General features: G+C 41.6%; 1 protein-coding gene across 1 annotated transcript in view; it reads right to left on the bottom strand.

The window, feature by feature from the left end:
* Positions 1 to 8445: 8445 nt before the first annotated feature.
* ST6GAL2 (ST6 beta-galactoside alpha-2,6-sialyltransferase 2) overlaps positions 8446 to 21891 on the bottom strand; it is a 96150-nt gene continuing 82704 nt past the window's right edge. The window contains exon 6 of the mRNA XM_070405841.1: positions 8446 to 13233. Coding sequence (XP_070261942.1) covers positions 12977 to 13233 — 257 coding nt within the window. The 3' untranslated portion in view covers positions 8446 to 12976. The remainder of the gene's footprint in view (positions 13234 to 21891) is intronic.

Below are 21891 nucleotides of genomic sequence, written 5' to 3'. Positions count from 1 at the left end.
ACTAGTGACTTAAAGATGTATTGCCTTACAGTTCTGCAGTTTAGAAGTCTGAAATGGATCTCACTGGACTAAAATCAAGGTGTGCAGAGCTTCATTCCTCACTGGACACTCCACTCCTGACCCTGTCCAGCTTTAGAGGCTTCCCAGGTTCTCTGGCTCTCGGCTCTCTTCTTTCACCATCAAAGACAAAAACTTTGGAAAGAGCTTTGCACACAGCCTCTCTCTGGTTCTCCTTGTTCATACCTTCCTCTAATCCTTTTAATCCCCCCTAAGGTTGCATTATGTCCACCCACAACTTCCAGGATAATCTTCCGATTTTAAGCTCAGCTGATTAGTAACGTTAATTTCACTGCAATGTTGATACCTTTTGCCATTTAACAAAACATAGTCACAAGTTCCAGATATTAAGATACAGAGATCTTTAGAGGCAATTCTTCAACCTACCACAGGTATATACATAGGATGAAATTACTGAAGTCTTTGGGTCACTGTAGCTTTAATCAGAGGAATTGCCAAACTTTTCCTAAGCAGATACACCATTTTATATTCCCACTAGCAATGGATAAGGATTCCAATTCCACTACATCCTCACTAGCACTTGTCTGTTTTTTGATGATAGCCATTCTGATGGGTGTGAAGTGGTATCACACTGTGGTTTTGATCAGCATTTCCCTAGTGACTAATGATGTTGAGCATTTTTCATGGGCATAATTCCATTTGTATATCTTTGTAGAAATAGCTATTCAAATCCTTTTTGTGGTTTATCTTTTCACTTTCTTGGTGTCCATTGAAGCACAAGAGTTTTTAATTTGATGAAGTCAAATGTATATATTTTTAAATTCACTAATTATTTATTCTTCCTGTAAAAATCTGCTTTTAAGCCCCTTTAGCAATTTTTTCACTTCAGGTATTATACTCCAAAATTTATATTTGGTTCTTTTTGTAATATCTATATTTTTATTGCTATTCTCTAATTTGTGAAAAATTGCTCTCACATTTTTATTATTTAGATATGGTTATCTTTATTTTCATTTTTAAATAAATTTTTATTTATTTCAGAGAGGACAAGAGAGGGAGAGAGAGATAGAAACATCAATGATGAGAATCACTGACTGGCTGCCTCCTACACACCCCCCACTGGGGAGCAAGCCCGCAACCCGGACATGTGCCCTGACCAGGAATCGAACCATGACCTCCTGGTTCATAGGTAGACACTCAACCACTGGCCTAGCTATGTTACAGAAGACTGGAGAAAAACCAAGCCACACTTAGAGAAAGGGAGTTACATTTTAATTATGATTATTGTTATGGTAATAAGTTTAGTTAGTATAAGATAGCATAATCAAATTTTATTTTTTTTATTAGAGTGAATTTTAAACTTTACTTAGAAGAGGAACTTAATTTGTGTGTGTGTGTGTGTGAGACCCTGATAAGTAACTTGTAACTCCCTGCGTGTAAACAACTTGTAATGCCCTGCATGTTAACTCCTGACAAATAACTTGTAACTCCTGACAAACAACTTGTAACTTCCTGCGTGTATATCCTGATAAGCCCAGAAGGCCACCGGAGCACACTGATATGAGACACTGAAGAAGCCCACCCATGGGGCATAAAAGAAGGACTCTCACAGCAGCAGTCAGACGCTTGTCTGCCCTCCACAGACAGGACGTTCTCCTTCCCCCTGGAAACTGCCGTTCCTGCTCTGCTTCTGAGCCCAGACTCTTAGAGGTCTCTCTTCGAGTCAAGAGACCGAACTCCTGCCGTGGCGTATTTGACGACCTCTGTGTGTCTCTGTCAGCGAGTGTCTCCAGGTGGCCTGCCAAGGACTGAAACCCATCAGCTCTCTGGTAAATAAATCTGTGTGATTTCTTGCATTGTTTGTCCCCATGTGTCTTCTCTCTTCTTAGTTTTTGGTTAAGCTCGGCCATATTAATTAATAGTAAGTACCCTTTGACATCTGTATTGGTATATCCAAATGAGGCGCTCTGGGTCACCTGTGCATACGTTCTTATAGAAGTGGAACAATTATGCACAGGTCCAGAGAAAAATGTGTCTTTCAAATTCTGAGCCTTCCAACATGGAGGAAAATTTTTCTATTTATACTTTTTCTAGCTCGTTGTCTCTAAAATTTGGAATGAGATTTCTGGGCCTTCTGAGAAAGAAGGCCTGCATGCTGGAAAGGGGCCATGAGACCATATCTCAAGGCCTGGCCTGGTGCCAGCACTGCCAACTCTATCTAGGGTATAGTTTATGGCCTCTCTGAAATGGGAGTAGTCTTATTTTCCTTATTATTTAAGCAAGCAAGTATTTACAGAAGCCAAAATAGCAGGGTTAAAATTCCAAACAGCAGTTTTTATATAAGATGAATGCTTCAGCTAGACACTGTTATCTTTAGTTTTCTGTACATATTTATAATAGCTGACAGAGATTTTATCTAGTAAGTCCAAAACCTGTCTTCTTCTGAGAGGCGCCAATATAATCAGGTCAGGAGGGTCAGAAAAGGCAAATGGAACAAACGGCACCAGGGTAATCAGGAAGGTCAGAAGGGGGAGATGTAATAAACGACTTTTATGGGAGACAGCTGCAGCCAGGGAGGTTACGGGAGATGGCTGCAGAACAAACAACCTGATAAGAAACCAGACAGGCATTAACTCACTTAGAAAGCCAGATCACTACATTCCCTCCCCACCGAAAGCTGATAGATGTACGTTGTATGGCACCAGATCTCCAATGGAATGACCCCAGGTTACTTCCCCTGTTTGCTGAAGAGTATATAACCTGTGCTTAAACTCTTGGTCGGGGCTTGCAGCCGCTGCTCTGTGTTTTAGAGTAAGCTGTCAGCCCCGGCATGCTGGAAACAATAAACCCTTTGCTCTTTGCATAAGAAGCGTCTCTTGGTTCTTTGTGACAGCGGCTTGCATCCAGGGCGTTACACTTCGTGGACATTTTCTCCTGTATTTGCACTACAGTTTCACTTTATATCTCATAATTTTTATTGAAAACGGGACATTTTAAACAATATGGTGATTCTGGAAGTCAGATTCTCCCCCCTTTTCCATGGGGACTTGTTTTTTCTATTTGTGTGTTTAGTAAATTCTGTGTTACTCATCATATGTGGCCCTCAAATTTTCTGCTCCATCAGCTTGGTTTCCAGCTGATGACTGAAGAGGGGTTTCCTTAAATGCCTTGACCACCAGGCAGCTGGTTTTTGTGTAGAGTCCAGGTGTATGCTGAAGCCTCTCTTCAGTATGACTCAGGTTGGCCAGATATGAGAGCGTAGGGCCTTCTCAGGAATTTTCTGGGCAAGCACACATCCCGGAATGGCCTTTCGGATTCACGGGAATTATCAGAGCTTTTAAAGCCTGCTACAGACATCTCATTCCCAGTTTTTGCTTATAAAAGTTTTGGTCAGCCTCTTGTTAGCCCCAACTGATACGGTTGTCTCAAACAGATCCAGTGTTAAACAATTGTTGCTGGTTATTTTCAACAAATACCCTAAGGGTAGGGCTGTTAGTCCCAAATGCCTCTGAAACAGGTGAAATAACTACTACAGGCTCCAGTAATGGAGCTTTCAGTGAGATCAATAGTGATAGTTCTCTGAGGGTCTCAGGAAGCTCATTTGCCGTTTGGACCCCTCAGTGGCTGCCAGAACTTTGGGCTTCCAGCTGCCGTATGTGTGCGGCTGTTGTCCGAGCCTTACTGGAGATAATGATGAGAAGAGCAAGTTAAAATGCCCGGGGCTCACTGATCTTCCTAAGAGTTAACCATTTGTTAAAACAAACACTCCTTGGATTGTTGCAAGCCTTTAGTTAATGTCTTAATGTCTGAAAAAAATTTGATTTCAATAATTTCTGCCAGTGTTCTTGTTGCTTTCATGGAGGAGTGGCCTCTGGAAGGCCTTACTCTCTCATGTCAGAAGGGTTTCTCTGCAGTTCAGAATTTAAACACACCTCTGGAGGAAGAATGGGCTTAAACCCAAGCTAGATTAGAAATATCATTTTTCATTAACAAGATCTATTTTTTTCTTCACATTTTATTACCTCCAAGGTTGAAATGCATGTTGCATTCACTACTGGCCAGTTAGCAATCTGAGGAATTTATTAATGAGTACTTGGGCATAGAAATTGCACAATGTGCCCACAGCTTAGGAGAAAATCCTGGAGACAGCAGTACAGCACTGTTTAAAAAGTGCTGTATCACTATTGCTTCTGAGGGTGCAAGGGCAATTTTGGGTGGGAAAAAAAAGAAATTAATGACTCACAAAAAAAGTGATTCAGAAGATTCACTGAATATGAATGTTTTAAGAATGCCCTATATACAAGGGTGACATGTAATAAAATTTTGTGTCTAAATAAATCTAAAAGCTTTTAAAAGAAACATTATATTTTTATGTCACTATTGTTTACTGGAAATATATCAGCAAAGAAAACATTTTAAATCTTCTAGTAAGCATGTTAAAAATGTAAAAAGGAACAGGTGAAATTAATTTTAATAATATATTTTTATTTAAACCAATATATCTAAAATATCATTTCAACTTGTCATCAATATAACAAAATTATGCAGATATTTTACATTCATCTTTTCATAATAGTCCTTAGAAATCCAGGGAATACTTTTACACTTCACATCTCTATTCTGAGGAGCCACATTCCAAGTGTTCGATAGCCACGTGTGGCTATGATTGGGAAAATGAGACATTTTGGGGGGACTAGCAATCTGAAGCTGTGCCAGTAACCTAATGCACATTCCTGTTAGCCTATAGTCTAGTCACTGCCCCTTCCTTAGTTACCTGATCTTGCAAGACCTGTTTACCTAAGAACTCCCATTTCACAGAGGTCATCAACCATGAGCAATACACAACCCCCAGAGGTGTTGTCAGCACTGGCTCCAGGCCAGGCTTTTAGGTGCGGTCTCACAGCCCCCATTCCAACACATGGGGCTTTTTGCAAAGCCCGCAAAAGGTCCAGAAGTCTCATCCATATTTGGGGGACAAGGAAACCAAAAGGGTATAAAGGGAGAGCTTCCTCCATATTGGTTTGCTCAAGATTTGGAGAGAAACAGTCTCCCCTGAGTCACTGTACCGGTACATGTGGAACATCTGAAAATAAATGGGTTTTTCCTGTAACTCCGGTACTCCTGAATATTTTTCTGTCACCTGGTAAATTCTGTAACAGCTTGTGGCAGCGTGTTTGATAGTGTGCCCCTAAGTGAGGTGTAAGACTCACATTACAGTTCAATTAACAGCAGTTTTCTCTGTATTGATGCAAAAAGAAGGGTGCATCTTATACCTGATGTCTTAGATTCAATGAGCTAGGATAGATTTTACGTTGTGTTGGAAAGAGAATTTGAGATAAAAATTAAGTTTAATTATGGAAAAAAATGAAGTCACATTTCTTACACATCCCTCCTCTGTAGTACATTTGAGAGTCCTCCAGACACCAGCTCTGAGACTCACTCTCTGAGCCCTACAGGGGGCAGCAGTAGCAACTGCTGCTGGCTCTTCCCCTGCTGGGGCCCCAGGGCCACCAGGGCCTCTGCAGGTCTTCCTCTAGTGTGTCCAGGGCCCCCTGAGCTCTCTCAAACAGCTATCCTAAATGAGAATAAGAGCAGTTCAGAGAATGCTCCCCAATCTCTTGTGTCAGCATTGTTTTCAAAATAGCCACGGGGCATGCTGCTATTCTAAATCCAATCTTGTGAATATCGGAAGTCAGCAATGACATGGAGAAGATGTATTTTTGAAAGGTATTGATTTTTCTCTTACTTTGACTTTTGTGATCAGTTTCTCAGCTTGTGTTGCATTTTTTGACGTCAGCACTGTTTTTTTCCTCCAGCATGATACCGTTTAGTGAGGACAGCAGCTGGGAGAGAGCTGATGAATATCCAAGGAGCCGTGCCTGCTTTCTCTAAGCCATCTCAGCAGTACTCTACATCCTGCTGTGGCAAACAGTGACTGGCTTCCAGTAACAAGATAAAAATTGTACTTGACTGACACATGTAGTTCAGATACATTTCAATGTTCTGGGAATTTAGAAAACTTGAAAAGCCTGAGTCCTCTTTTAATTTCCATAAATTTCAAAACTTAAAAATATAAAAGTATGATTATCCTCCAAAGCTGAGCGGAGTATGGGATTTCTGAGTATTGGAGTAGTACCTCAGGGAGGGGCTGTTTTCAAAAGCCTAGTTTACTGGTCCCAAGAGTGAGCGCTGAAGGCAGTCAAGGACTGCAAGCGTGGCCGTGTCATTTCCTAGATGTGTGACCAACTGCAAGCTAATGAATTAACTAACTTAACTTCTCTGACCCAACTTCCCTGGAGCTAAGATAACTATCCACCTGGACAGCGGTTTTGTGAGGTCTACACGCACACTGCCTTAAGGCTTGCCTAAATGGTACCCAGCGTTGGCACACCTTTTCTGTGAAAGGCCAGGTAATACATATTTTAAGCTTGGGGGGCTCTAAGGTCTCTGTCACCACAGCTGGACTGTGCCTTTTATGTGGTAGTTATAGACAACATGGAAACAAATGAGTATGGCTACTTGCCAGTAATACTTTTATGTATCAAAACAGGCTACGGGTCATGATTTGCTGCCCCTGCAACAGGCAAAGAAGAGCCAGTGGAGGGCTAGTGCCATGTGTTAACGTAAAAAAAAACAAACATTGAAACTTGTAAAGAATTTTTGTGAGTTTATTTGAGCCAAACTGTTGACATTTGCCAGGAAGCAGAACCTCAACAGATTGAGATAATGCTCCGGAGAATGGCTGGTTACATCTGTATTTATACATTGCAATCAAAGGAGGGACGTAGGTGGGTTACATGAATTTCATTGGTGATAGATTAAGGAGGTGGGATAAAAATAAGTGGGGGTGGGGAGTGGGGGGAACCCCTGGGATTGTATAAAAAGTAAAATGATGGACACATACTTAGGTGGGTGCAGGAACAATTAACATGATAATGAAGGAATTTGTGGTATCTGTCCTGGCGCCCAGCACATTTAGTTGTGCCCCAGGGGCTCCAGAAAAAGGGAAGTTACAAGTTACCCAGACACTTCAAGGGTATGTTATCATAGATGCAAAAAGACAGATAGACTCAGTTAAGGTAAAGGTTGACCTTGTCAGTGAAGATACCGGCCTAGGACCTAACTGCCCACCATAACTGCTTTCAGTTAAAGTTTAATTTCAGGGCATTCTCTGTGGTTATTTTAGGTCTCTGAATTTGCAAGACTGCCAGGCAGGCCTCCCCTGAGCTTGTCAGATCAGCATGTGGCCCCTTTCGTCCACAGGTGTAAGACTTACATTACAGTTCAATTACAGCAGTTTTCTTGGTAATGACGCAAAAAGAAGGGTGCATCTTATACCTGATGTCCCTGCCAAGTCTGTGTACCAGGGTTTATTGAGCACAGACTTCAGTGTATAGAGCTGGGTCAACAGATGAGACTTTAATATGAGGCAGTTTGGTTTCTGAATTAATGAATTTGACATGCAAATGGCATTCATTTCTTACTCTTTCTCACTGCAGGCTTCCTTTTCCATATCCTTTTCTTCACCCCACCTCCTTCCCCTTGCTCCTCCTTCAAGTCTTTGAGTGCTGCCTCAGGTACTTCCATTTGAATGCAGAGGCTGTGCATCTGTGCAATCCAGGGGCCCAGGGGCCCAGGTCCCAGGGCAGGCCCTCCCAGCTGCTGGCTGCTCTCCGAGTGAGGAGCAGCTTCCTTAAAGAGTTCCATCTCAGGTCCTTCCCTAACCAGCCCAATGAAGCCTGGGTTTTAATTATGTAAAAGCAAGCAGTCATCTTCTAGGAAAAGAAAGATGGCGATAACGAGAAGGTGGGGTAGTCCTCTGTGATTCTCTGAATTGCCAGCTGCTCGCGTCAGTCCTCACATCAAACACCCACGCTCCCCTTCAAGGATTCCTTCATATTCTAACCCAAAAGCACAAATGCCCGGGAATTTCTTTTTAGGAGCCTAATTAACTGACTTTCCACTCGCATGGCAAGTATGAAAATAGCAAGGCTAATTTGACATTGCAGTGGATGGAGGTGAATTCGCTGCCTACAGGCTCCCCTCTAATAACTTATTTAAATTTTGATGTAAAGCCCTCTGGAACTGGGAAAGTCCCCCAAGGCAACAAATTAATCACAATGCTGGGTGAAGTCAACATCAGGATATGATAGTCTATCCTTGCCTTTTCTGCTTGGCTTTGCTGCAACTGCTCCCCTGCGCTATGGTGTTAGGCCCTGGAGGAAGCCCGGTGTGATGCTCATAGTTGGAGGCATGATGTTGTTGCTTCTTCCACAACTTCTAATCAGATTTCAGCTTCCTGCCTTTTTTCTAGGATGGCTCATTATTTGCCACTCACTCATCTGCATGTGCAACTTCTACAAATGAAAACAGAGAAATTCCTAGACAATTGAAAAAATGTTTTATTTACAAGAAAAAGTCTGTACATTGTGTATACATAAAAATATACAAAACCAAAATAGAAAATATCAAAACCTTAAAATGTGTACAAACACCTTTAAAATGTAACCCCTGGAAACCTCAAGCCTTAGTTTGAAGAGCACACATTTCATTTAAAAATTGTCATACAAAAAAAAGTCCCAACGCTGTTAAAAAAGTTCACTGGTTTCCACCAGAAAAGTTTCCTAAGTTTATCTAGGATAAACAGAATGTATGATATTATAAATGTTACGTCTTAATGCTACCAGTACAGTTAATTTGCTTGAAACCTACCTAATGAGAAGATTCTTTTCCATAGAACCAATAAATGTTTCTTCCCTGAATCTTGTAAAAGCCATTAGTTGTCAACTTCTTATCAAACTTCAGAGTGACATTAGGCTGTCTTCAGGTCGTGGGTTCACCTTCACAGTGATGTTTAAATATGTCCACTATACTTTTTAATGTAGCCAGGATGTGTAAAGTATGAGTGTGTGGAAGACTAATTTTTTTTAACAGAAGGACAAATAACATTTGCTTCCTTCTCTTAAAAACTTGGTGTTTGTGCCCTAGTCAGTTGCTCAGTGGTTAGAGCATTGGCCCACAAACTGAAGGGTCAAGGGTTTGATTCCAGTCAAGGGCAAATACCTTGGTTGCAGGCTCAATCCCCGGCCCTGGTCGCGGCATGTGTGGGAGGCAACCAATTGATGTGTCTCTCTCACATAGATGTTTCTCTCTCTCTGTCTTTCCCCCTCCCTTCCACTCTCTTAAAAAAAAAAAAATCAATGGAAAAATATCCTCGGGTGAGGATTAGCAAAAAAAAACAACAAAAAAACCAACAACTATTGTTTTCATAATTAAAATAGAATGTATTACAAAGGTTTCAGAAATAAAGTTTGATGAAAAAAGACAATATATATCCAACCATGTATGTAGATATGTGTATATACAATTATATAACTATATTCATATGCACACTTTTATAACAAGAGTGAGAACTAATTCTTTAAATTCCACTGGCCCAAACTTGTAGAGAAATATGCTGGATTATTTTTTCTTACTAAAAGGCTTCACTCATTCAATAAAACAAGAACCAGCACTTACATTTTATTCTTGAATTAACAGAAATACCTTTCATTTCCCAATTGTGTAAAGTCCCAATGACAAACAACATGCAGAATGTTTATTTTTCACAATGGAGATATCCAGAGTATAAAAACAAATTTGAACTCGGGCACATTTTATGCAAGCAATTCATTTCTAAATGTAGCTGCCCTTACCAGCTGTGCAACCACTGGGTAGAGTTCTAAACTATCAGAATGTGAGAATTCACACAGATAGTGTGGTAGAGTATATGCAGAGGCTATTGGCCTATATATTCAGTCATGTATTTCTCCATAATCCTCCCACTTCCTCTCCCGTTTCTTTCCATAGCTAAGCAGAAATGAGCCAGGTGACTTTGGCCACCAGCCCAAACATGCACTGTACCATGTGTCTCCGGAGACCTGAATCCAGTCATCTGTGCAGACATCACATACCATGACGTGTGTGAAGCTGACCCCACCTACACCAAAATTCTCCCATCACATACCATGATGCATATGAGGCTGACCCCACCTACATACAAAATTCTCCTGTCACATACCATGGCACATGTGAGATTGATCCCACCTAAGGTGGCCCAGTGGGACCTGGTTAATTCTGTGATGGAAGTGCTGCCACCGAAAAGGGTTATTTCTTGAGAAAAGCAGCGCTGAACTGACTGAGGGGAGGGTCAGACTCACAGGGCCAGCGCTGCCTTCCATGGAGACAGAGCACTCTACCTGCTACACCTACCCTCACACCTGGAGGGACTGGTGAAAGGAGTTAGGGAGAATCTAGACGAAGGTGAGTTGTCATCCTTTGCCAACAGTTGTTTCTGTGTGATTACAACAACAAAACCAAAAAAAGATCAAGTGAAAAATATCATGAAATATCAATAGCAATGTGACCTTGTTCATCCTGAGAGTGCAACAAGGGACCAGTGGCCTCGGATTGCACTATGGGGACTTGATCAGCGTCCTTTAACAGAGGAGGATGGAGGGTTTAGAAGGGGCAGGACCTGGAAAAAATGCAGTGGGGCACCGTTTATTATCAAATATGCCACAAAAGGCCTGTGTGCTTTACTGTAGTTCATATGTAGCCTGTAAGGACTTAATCAATGTCTGGCCAAATACTGCACTTAAGACCCATTTGGCTAATCCTCGAAGCAGTCATCATGCTAACTCCAACTGCCTAATATTTTGAGAGGCTAAACAATTTAAACTTCTAAATTGAAGAATGCCCAGTCCATGCTATATTAATATGTGTACCACATTTTTGGAATGTTTAACAAATCGTGATTCCCAAGAGTCAAGACCATAATAAATTCAAAGATTTTAATTAAACTTCCTCTATATCCTTCAGTCTTTCTTATCATTTCAGTGAGATAGAAAGCACTTTTTAAAAGTATATGTGTTACAACATAATGCAATTTAAAAATCTTTGAAGTGTTTTCTGGGGCTTTGGAACTTGAGTATTTACATTGACCCAATACATTTTCCTCTAACCAACCTCTCCAGTCACCCAAGGGGGTTGTCCTGGTGACGGGATGTGGTAAGGGCTCATGAGGACGACTGGGGAACCTCCATTCCCTGCATGTGAGGGCAGAGCTGGGATCAGGACTGCAAGAGGACTGCTCGCCACGCCAGCGCTACCTCACCAGCATCCAGCATCACTGAACCCATGACCCACTAGACATGGGACAAGACTGAGCTCTTTCAGGAAATAAGGAAGAAAGCGCTTGATCAGGTCTACTCAGACATAAGCTAATGTGCAGAACAAAATTACCCACCCCTTCTCATGGATACAGAAACGAAGCTCTCACAGGGACTTTCATGGACACTGCCACATTAAACTTTCAGTTACTTCACTATTACAGTAAAGATGTCTATAGGAGTCTGCTATCCATTTGGATTTCTGCTGAGATGAGCCAAATAGTCATCCGTTTCTGTAAATCACTTTTGCTCAAGAAAGCAGTACTGAGAGGGCTCAGGAAAAAGCAATCTGGAACAAAAAAACTTTCCATAAAACCTCCTGCCATTCACACATTCTCGAGGGGGAATGCACTTAATGAAACTGCTGCAGTCATTGCAAAGAAGTGCCAAACAGACCAGTGAAATATGTTTTGGTTGCATATTGAAATAATGCCATGTTTAATTAAAGTATTTCAAGTGTTTCTGTTTAACTATGTTCATATCAAAATCTTTTTTTCAATGTATGAGTGACCAAAGTTTAGATTAAGTAAAACAAAAACTGAATATAGCCAATGCATTGGGTGACCATTTCCCCTCCAACCGTCTTTCCCCTGAAGCAGATACATGTTTTCCTTGTTGCTAAAGAGCCACGCTTTCACACCATCTTATTTAACTATATGGCTTTGTTATGTTGCTGACATAAAACACATCTGTGAAAATGAGGACGGGATTTCTAAACGTCCATCCGTCCATCTGTAGGAAGAATTAGTATCAGGTTTCCAACAGCTGATACTAACCTGCAAGAAATCCTCATAAAAGACAAAGATGTGCATCCCAGTAGCAGGGGGTTACTGCTCCAAAACCCCTCCTTCTGGGTTGGAAGGCGCCCTCTCCCATAGGTGTGTCCTCACTGTCCTGTGTATGACTAGGAAGGCCATGGGGAGGGCTGGCCGGTGAGAAGGTCCAAGGCAGAGCGCTGGGGCCAGGAAACATCCCATGCAGGGCTACCCTGCAGCCTCGTTACTCTGTGCTACTCACCAGTGCTGCTCCTTCCATATGGGGGATACTCCCAGTTGATAAGAAAATCCTGGAGGAAAACTACATGTCTCCTCTGTGTGCTATTCTAGGCTGGACTGTTCTTGGCCTGCTTGACATGGATGCTCTATGGTTTCAGAAATGTGTCTTGACACAGAGCAAATCACTCGTGGCCGCGGGAAGCACAGATGGCGAATGCAATGGTTTGGAAACACAGGCACCTCACAGGAATCCTAGATTCCTGATGTTAAAATAAACACAGCTGAGTGGCAAGTCAGATATTCGTCATAAACTCTAGAATCTTTTCTGATGAATGTCCACACAAGTGACACTCAATGCTGCAAACACTTGCCTCAATGTTCGTGCTTCCAGGTATAAACCTTTTTTTAGTGTTAGACTTGTTGCAGGCATCAACCCTGTCACTGACACCAGCCCTGATAAGCTGTGCCACAGCGTGGAAAAAGCTTAGCAATTTTGTTATACATTTTCTTTTCTCCCAGCTATTCTTTTTTGTGCATCTTTCTTGGTCTTTTTTCCCCTTTCAATTCCATTACTATATTCAAAGCAGCAATAAATACTCAAGGGCTTAAAAAGAGAAGAATTCTCGAGGCCCTCACTAAATTGCAGTTTAAAGACTCAAGACTACATTGCCTAAAATATAAGTTCAAGTATTCTTTTGTGACTTAGAACACAACAGTAGTACTTATTGCACATTGGTTCCCCAGAGTCCCTTTTCAAGAGTTGGGGGTGGGGCAGTGCACGGCCCGCAGCCCTGGCAGAACCACCTTGCCCTTGCGGTGCAGGTCCCCTTGGGCGCCAGTGTTCAGGCGCTGCACCAGCAGCTTCTCGTAGAGCAGGGGGTGGTAGGCCCCGAGTGTGCAGGCCGCGTCGTAGTACAGCTCGTGGTAGTGGCACAGCTCCGTCTGCCTGACGGACGGGAGGTATTCGTACACGTGCACCTCACTGCACAAGGACATCATGAGGAGGATTCCTGAGGTGGAAAGAAAATGGAACCCGATGAACTCCATGTGGGAAGTTCCTGTTGGCAGGGTGGTGGGGAATGACGGTGACCAAAAAACATTGCTCTGCAGGCTTCCCACTTCCAGTGATTGGGTAGATGAAGATGTAATACTAGCCTGGCTTGTGTGGCTCAGTGGTTGAAAATTGACCAATGAACCAGGAGATCACAGTTTGATTCCTGGTCAGGGCACATGCCCGGGTTGTGGACTCGATTCTCAATGTGGGGCATGTAGGAGGCAACCGATCAATGATTTTCTCTCATCATTGATGTTTCTATCTCTCTCTCCCTCTCCCTTTTTCTCTGAAATCATTAAGATATATAATCACTTATATTTAAAGATATTATACTAGCAGCCCTGGCCAGTGTCTCAAGTGGTTGAGAGTCATCCCCTACACCAAAAAGTTGTGGGTTCGATTCCCAGTCAGGGCACGTATGGAGGCAACTGATTGATGCTTGTCTCTCACATCACTGTTTTCCTCTCTCTCTCTCCCTCCCTCTCTCTCTCAAATTAAAAAATACATATCCTTGGGTGAGGATTAAAAGAAAAGATGTAATACTAGTATATATATACTTGTGCAGTTGATTACTGTGGGACTGAAATTAAAACACAAAGTTACTAAACTTAGAGACCACAATCTAGTGAGTGACAGATCTGCATCCCGCAAGTCAGACTATCAGGTATCAGAGTCTACCCTCAGGTCCCACCTAATTTGCAATAGAACTGCTATGTTCCAAAGAAACACGTTACATAAAACTGATTATAAAATAACTGCTTGATTATAAATTAATATAAAATAGCTGTTTGAATGAGAAGAAATGGAGTTGTAAACAGAGAGCTTGAAATTCATATTAAAATTATTTTTTTCACTGAAACTGTCAGTACTGAAGTTGCTTTAATTTCTTTGTTTTACTGTTCAAATAGAGAGCTGTAACCCCAAATATCACTAAGCAAATGGAATTTGTGGTCTAGGCCAATAGGCTTTCTTTTTCTAGAGCCACCTTGTTAACACCCTTTAAACATTAAAAAAATGTGCACACTCCTTTCATTACAAAGATATCCCTGCCATGGAAAAAGCAAAGTCACACAGTTAGAGGCCATATTTGTTTGCAGAGGATAACCATATTTCTAATTAATCAGCCCTGTTTGCACCATGAAAATCCCCACAACCAGAGAAAGTCCTGCCTAAGAGACACCAGGAGAGAAAAGAGAAGGGCCCGGTTTTGCCCAGAAGATGCAGAAAGCTTGCCCAGGGAGGGGAGGTTCAATCCTAAAAGGGCGGCCTGCAGACAAGGGGTGAGAGGGAAACGGAAGAAGGGGTGCTACTGCCGAAGGACAACGGTACCTGCTTGGAAGACTCTGAAGATGTGAGCTGAGAGCCACAGTCCTGTGTTGTGGCTGAGAGTAAAGCACATTCCTAACAAAGAGAAGGTGAGTTGCTTCAAATTTGATGAAGCAGTTGTTCTCAAGGGCAAGGTTAAAACCCCCCAGTTCCTCTCAGTCCTAGCGGTTTCCTCCTTCTCTTCCTGCTGCCCCACTGTGGCCCCTTCCTAGGGCTGGCGGAAAGTGACAGGCACTCAGATGGGGCCCAGAGGGACCCACCACAGCTAGGACAGCCTCTTCTTCCTGAAGTCGTGGAGGGGAGTGGGCACTATTCTGAGCCCACGCACTGCGCAGGCGATGAAGTCTCACCTCTGAGAAGCAGTTACTGCTCTATGAACATTCTTCTATTCCTCACAAAATCATCTATAAAGAACTGACACAGCAAATGAGAATGCCATGTGCCCAGGGAAAATTAAATTCTCCTTTATTCCCAGTTACTTTCAACCTGCAACAAACAAGAACCCGTGTGATGTGTATGCTTTCTCTCAATGAGGCACAGGACCTGTGTCTGTGGAGAGAGAAGAGCTTCGGCATTTCCTAATCAGAGCTAGGGAACAAGTTCTTGGACATGGCCTCCCTGCACTGGCTGCCCTCCCCGCCCTGGCTCTGCCCACGAGTGCAGTTTTACAACTTGCCTGCAGGTGGCAGTGAAAAGGCTTGGAGGGAGTCTTCTCCAGGCGGTTCTGAGTGGCAATGGCAATGGCTACTCATCCATGGGGACTGCAAGCATCTATATCCTAGCTGCTCTTTGCAATTCTGATTCTAAAGTGTCAGTCAGTTTGTTGTTCCTCTTCCTAAAGCAGTTCTCACACTTCAGACTGAAGTGAATGGTCTGGACAACTTGTTAAAACCAACAAGTCCTGGACTTGTCCCCATTCCCAGAGATTTGGGTTCCAATGGCTTATGCTGAGGTTGAGGTTGAGGAAATGGAATTCTTAACAAGCATTCCTAAACTATCTGTGGTGAAAGCCCATTTAGAAAGTCCCTGTCGATCACAGAGCAATACTTTTGTAAAATGTAGTAACAATGAATTATTAGAGATACATATTTGGATGACATTCGGTGTCAATTTTCTGTAAAAATATTTAAATACTTTCCATTTCCACAGTAATCTGGTTGTAGACCAATCACAAGTATTCCTAGTCCAGTGCTGGCTCACCACCCATGCTGGTCTAAGACATATACATTCTCTGAAAAAATCTGCTGTCAGGGATTCCCCAAGCTATCTCACAGTAGCCAGACATTCTACCTGCTGGGCAATGGACACACCCAGGAGATCTTGGGGTAGGTTCCCTATGCATCCATACTGTCTATTGTCTTGTTTTCAAAGGGCTACTAGGTGCTTGAATCTGATTTTTTTTTTAAAGTTTTTCAAAAAAGATTTTTAATCTTGCTGTGAGTTAACTACATTTCAAATCACTATTTGCTAAATATACAATACTAGAGGCCCAGTGCACAAAATTTGTGCACTGGAAGGGTCCCTAGCGGCTGCTGGCTGCCAGCTGGGGCCTCCCTCCCTTCCCCTGGCTGGTCCCGCCCCCTGGTCGAACTCCCAGACAACTCCCAGTGGAGGGGACAATTTGCATACTACACTTTTATTATATAGGATAGAGTTTGTCATAAAACTAGACAAAATGTTATGGTTTCACTATAAGTAAATAGGTACATTTTAGCATTTTCATAAATATTTTTTGTTTATTTATTTTAATTTTTTTTTATTGATCTTAGAGAGGAAGGGAGAGGGAGAGAGAGATAGAAACATCAGTGATGAGAATCATTGATAAGCTGCCTCCTGCACACCCTACACTGGGGATTGAGCTCACAACCTGGGCACGTACCCTTGACCAGAATCGACCTTGGGACCCTTCAGTCTGCAGGCCGATGCTCTATCCACTGATCCAAACAAGCTAGGGCAATATTTTACATTTTAAAATAACTTCTAGGGCTTCAGAAATACAGAACTTGCCAATTAGTTCATGACAGTCCCAACTGAAGGGCAATCAATGAAGGTTCAGAACGTGTGGCTTCTCAGCTGAGCATCTGTATAATGCCTACCTGACACAGACTTAGCAACAGTGTTCCCTGTGTCATGCTGTACCCATATGTATGAGTGGCTTCCTGTGACTATGAGGTTTTGCCATGCACCCTAAAATTTATGTAGTAGCAGAATCTGCTCTGTTTAAATGGCAGCCAATGATAGTGAAATTAGAATGGCAGCACCTTCAATAGGAAAATTACATTATACTCATTGGGTACATGTAAAAGATGGACAAAATTTATGCTACCAAAGGTGGAGAATATTTTTATTTTAAATTATTTTTCAGGATTCCTGGTCAATTCATTTAGCATGTGAATACATTTTAATTTATTAAGGCTGTTATTACACGTAAATTTGAGTTTAGATTCAGACTTCGGCATATAATAAGTATTGAAAATCATTATTAAATGTGGATAAATCTACACATTGGTGTTCCTAAGAGTTGTTAATAGGACTTAGTAATACACAAAACCCTGAAGATGGCATTTCTTCTGGCAAGTTCAAAGTATGTGTATCAGGGTACAGGGGATATGGGGAGTAAATTCTGTGGGGGAGGGGGGCAGGGTTAGGACAGGACTAGAAAGACCAGAGCCCAGGTACTATTGGGAGATCTCTTCAATTAAATTCAACATTTATTAAATGGGGCACAGTCCTAACCATTGAGGATTTAGAAAACATTTAAGGAAAAAAGAAATTAGCAAATTAAACTAAAGAAGTAACCTTTAAATTAACAATAGGGGCTAAACCCATAACCTAAAACTCTAAGGGTGACTTGAGGAAAGTGTCTTAAACATTGTGCTGAGGAAAGTGTTGGGCACCACATCAGCCTCTCTGCTGAGGTGCTGCGATGCTGAGCCCCGTTGTCCAGACATGACAGCCATCACCAATAAGATTCCAGGTCGGGAATCCCCACCTAACCCCTGAGCTTTATGACTGGCTGTGAGGACTATATAAGCAAGGATACAAGGCAAAATCAGCAAAGGAAAAGCCACAGGGGGAGAGAAGTCCAGGGGATCCAGGGGGAGGCTTCCAGAATACTGTCTGAGTGGTCACACAGGATTACTCATTATCCCAGCAACACATGTGAAATGTTGCCAAACAGGAAAGCTTCTTAGAGAACCAGTACTCAAGGTTAACACCGGGAGCTAGTCACATAGGAAGGCTCTATCTGGCACAAACCAAAACTCCAGACTCGAAGGAGGAAAGCAGGTGAGCCACACTGCTTGCACAGACAGAGTGAACCATTCTTATCTTACCAGTTATGACAGTGGGAACCCTCCCCAAATCCAAGTCTCCAGATGCCAACCTTGTACAAGGCCTTTATGGGGCAGCAGGCAGGCCTTCTATGCACAGATACTATATACATATAAATTCAAAGTATCATGTGACTTCGTAATCATTTCCCCATGCCGTATTGACACAGGGAATTAAAATCTGCTGATGATACAAATATTTCTACTACTTCTTTCATTTCCTCTCTTATGATTGTTCAGGATTATCCAAAAAGCAAGAATACAAATCATCTAATACTATGCTATTCAGTAAAGAATTTTTTTAAATAATCGCTTTAGGAAGTTTTAGGTTAAATAATTTTATTTATAGATTACTAAATAGAAGCTGTTTTGTCACTAACAAAATTTTACTGCCTTCGATATGGAACTATAGCTTTTGGTAGGCAGATTAATATTTAAAACTCTTTTTCATGTGTTTTAACAAGCCAATCTAATGGGCATGCAGCCAGCTTTTTAAAATAATTAAACATAATTCAATTAATGTTAAGTTTCTTTGGCCAGATTTTACAAATGAGTCCATACTAGGGATTCATTTAAAGAAAAAAAAGCGTAATTTTTCCAGGCAATTATGACTCAAGAGGCATTCATGTGCCAAATTGCATTTTTAAAATATTGTATAATGCAACATAATTATCAAGCCAATTAAAAAGAATTTACACTGGTCTTAATAAAAATGTCACATTACATAACAGCATAACAAGCAATGTGTATTCATTTGCTCAGAGTATGGATAAAAAACAAACTTCGCTCATGCTCTGATTATCACAAATTCAGAATGAATGAGGCTCCTTCTCTAAAACTCTACTCTGCAGATGTCGATGTACCTGATGTGCTTTCAGAGTCTAGTATAGTTAGTTGTTTAGCCTTTACCTGTACTGTGATTACACTAACATTTTCTTGCTTTTCACCTGGAAATATTTAAAATAACATCCAACATCCTTAAAAATAATCTATTTTTCTCCTTGATGAACATATTCTTTCAACATGTGGCAAAATAAGCTATGTATAAACCAGCCGTGGGCAAACTACGGCCCGTGGGCCGGATCCGGCCCGTTTGAAATGAATAAAAACTAAAAAAAAAAGACCGTACCCTTTTAGGTAATGATGTTTACTTTGAATTTATATTAGTTCACACAAACACTCCATCCATGCTTTTGTTCCGGCCCTCCGGTCCAGTTTAAGAACCCATTGTGGCCCTCGAGTCAAAAAGTTTGCCCACCCCTGGTATAAACAGAACATAACGGCAGTGACAAGAAAAATACTGGCTTATTTCACTTCCATTAACTACTGAATACAATTTTTATGTTAGGTAAATTAGAAATTTCTGAGACTGACCAATAGAACACTTATATTTTTCAATGAGTGATGAGGGTGAAAGGATGAGTGTATTGAATATGCAGTCTAATGGAAAGCTAACAGCTGTTTTTTAAAGTTAGATTTCTAGAAAATATTTGTAATTAAAAGGTGGTTTGAAAATTTAAACTTCTTATAATAAAAAATAATTGAAGAGGCATCTTCTATCTATCTATCTATCTATCTATCTATCTATCTATCTATCTATCTAAAGTCTAAGCGACCAAATGACTGAACGACCAGTTGACTGGTTGCTATGATGCTCACTGACCACCAGGGGGCAGATGCTCAATGCAGGAGCTGCCCCCTGGTGATCAGTGTGCTCTCACAGCGGGAGCGCCGTTCAGCTGCCCGACCCATCCCGGTGGCCCACCAGCCCAGCAGCAGCCACTCACTCCCTCAGTAGTCCTGCAGGTCCAATCTCTGGAGAATAGGCTAAGCACTGACAGACCATCTGGCTTCCCCGCCCTAGACGCACTGCAAGGAAGAAACAATATAAAAGCGGCCGCCAGATGGTTCCCAACAACTGGCATGAATGTCAGCGGGATGGATCCAGATCCTGGGCCGGCGAGGGCATCCCACTGCCTACCCAGAGGACCAATCGCGTCCTGGCCAACCCCCCCAACCCCTTCGGGATGGGCTCCAGACGCAGGGCTCATGGCTGGCGAGCACCGCTGTGGTGGCACCAGCTTCTCCCGATCGGGACTGACTGGTGCCACCACATGGCAGGTGCAGCAGGGCCGGGATAAGCAGGAGCAGCAGGCAGGAGTGTCAGGCAGCAGTGGACTGCCAGTTTCAGTCTGATGCCCACAGGCTACCCTAAGGAATCCCACCCGTGCACGAATTCATGCACCGGGCCTCTAGTAGTAAATAAAATTACATAATGTGAGAATAATACTTGAAGGCCACTATTTAGCTCATTTATTTGGTGGTAACTAACACACATTCAGGATTCAGTATTTACAGGGAAATGCAATTTTTTTTCTAATCAACATAATTGCAATGCATTTTTACATAATCATAAATATGGGTGTTCTGTGGCTTATCATTTTGTGTTAATATTTCATTATTTTGTGTTAATCATGAGTTTGGATGCTATATTGGAAAATCAAAACCCAAAAACCAGTATAAAACAGAAAAAAGAAAGGAAATTATGACCTGTTAAGCATATTATGCTTGTGTGTACATTAAATACTGTAGCCTGAAATGATAGTGTTTGCATTGAAGAATTGCAGAAATATTACTTATAATCAGTAGTGCCTGCCTTTTAAAAGGGTGTGGGGGGGGCGGGTGTTGGTGGTTTCTACAATAAAAATGTCAGTTGTGGATTTAAGTGAGCTCACCTCTGTGCTGCTGGTGCGCCCTGTGCTACCAGCCTGTCTGCCTGGTGGTGCTCAGCCTCTGAGCCAGGCTGGGTGGATGCCGGCTTCATGTAGGTGGCAAACCAACCCAGCCATGCTTTGTGACCCCAGGTGAGCTCACCGACCTTCTATAAAAATATGTCTTTATGAGAGCAAAATGGAAGCTGTGAGATTCCAAGTAAATTGCTATTTATCCTCAGTGAGGCTATAGTACAAAGGGACTTCACAGTGCCAAGTTACAAGGTCAATCTCTCAAACCTAGCTAGGGATGAGAGAGAGAACTGCTACTCATATGCGAACAACTAGCTCCCCAATAGGCTGTGGGTTAGAAATCCAATAAGATGAAAAAGTTGTTCCAAAGAAACAAGTCTTTATGGATCATCTAATGAATGTGAGCCATGTTACTTCCTTTGAATTTAGTAAATACATGTGCAGTCCAAGAGGTGCAAGAGAAAAGGATTGTACACGTAATATATTTCCAATGTATATCTACTGGGTGCCTCTTTCTCTGAACTGTAAGACAAATATGGGCTCTGATCAGAAATTCAAGGAAAAAGAAGTATATTAGCACTTACCAACAAGTATCAAAATGTCATACCCTTTGCTCAGCACTAATACTCCTGAGAACTTATCTTAAGGGAATGGTTTAAAGGAAAAAATCTATATATTCACATATAGAATAAATTTTAGTATATTATTAGTACATAGATATAATAATGGTTCATCAATATGATTGTTTGATACTATCAAATAATTTGAAAAGTATTTCAAATTATGCAACAACTAAAGGCAGGCATAAATTATGATATACCTATTTGATGTAATGATATGGCCTCTACAATATCAAAGGAAGCAAAAGTCTATTTTTACCTTGATTTATCTTAATGAAAGAAAGATCTTTATACATTTGGGAATAGTCTTATTTGACCAGCATAAAGTTTTAGATGAGGCACATCACAATAATAGTAAACAGTAAATATTAGCTATTGTGCTAGGAACATGATACTTCAAAGATAAACGTACTATTAGTATCTTCATTTCTAGTTGAAAAAACTGAGGTTTAGATACATTCAGTAACTTGCTCAAGATCACATATTTAGTTGGCTGTTGGAGCCAAGATTTGATTCTGGTCTCTGTAGAGTCCAAGATATCAACCATACAGAAGGAGGTGGATATCCTTCTACATGTGAGACCAGTTGAACC

This window comes from Myotis yumanensis, unplaced genomic scaffold (genome assembly GCF_028538775.1).
Source record: "Myotis yumanensis isolate MYYU_CA2020_CCGP unplaced genomic scaffold, mMyoYum1.0.hap1 SCAF_2, whole genome shotgun sequence".
Lineage (NCBI taxonomy): Eukaryota > Metazoa > Chordata > Mammalia > Chiroptera > Vespertilionidae > Myotis > Myotis yumanensis.
This window is presented reverse-complemented; position numbering and strand designations above follow the sequence as displayed.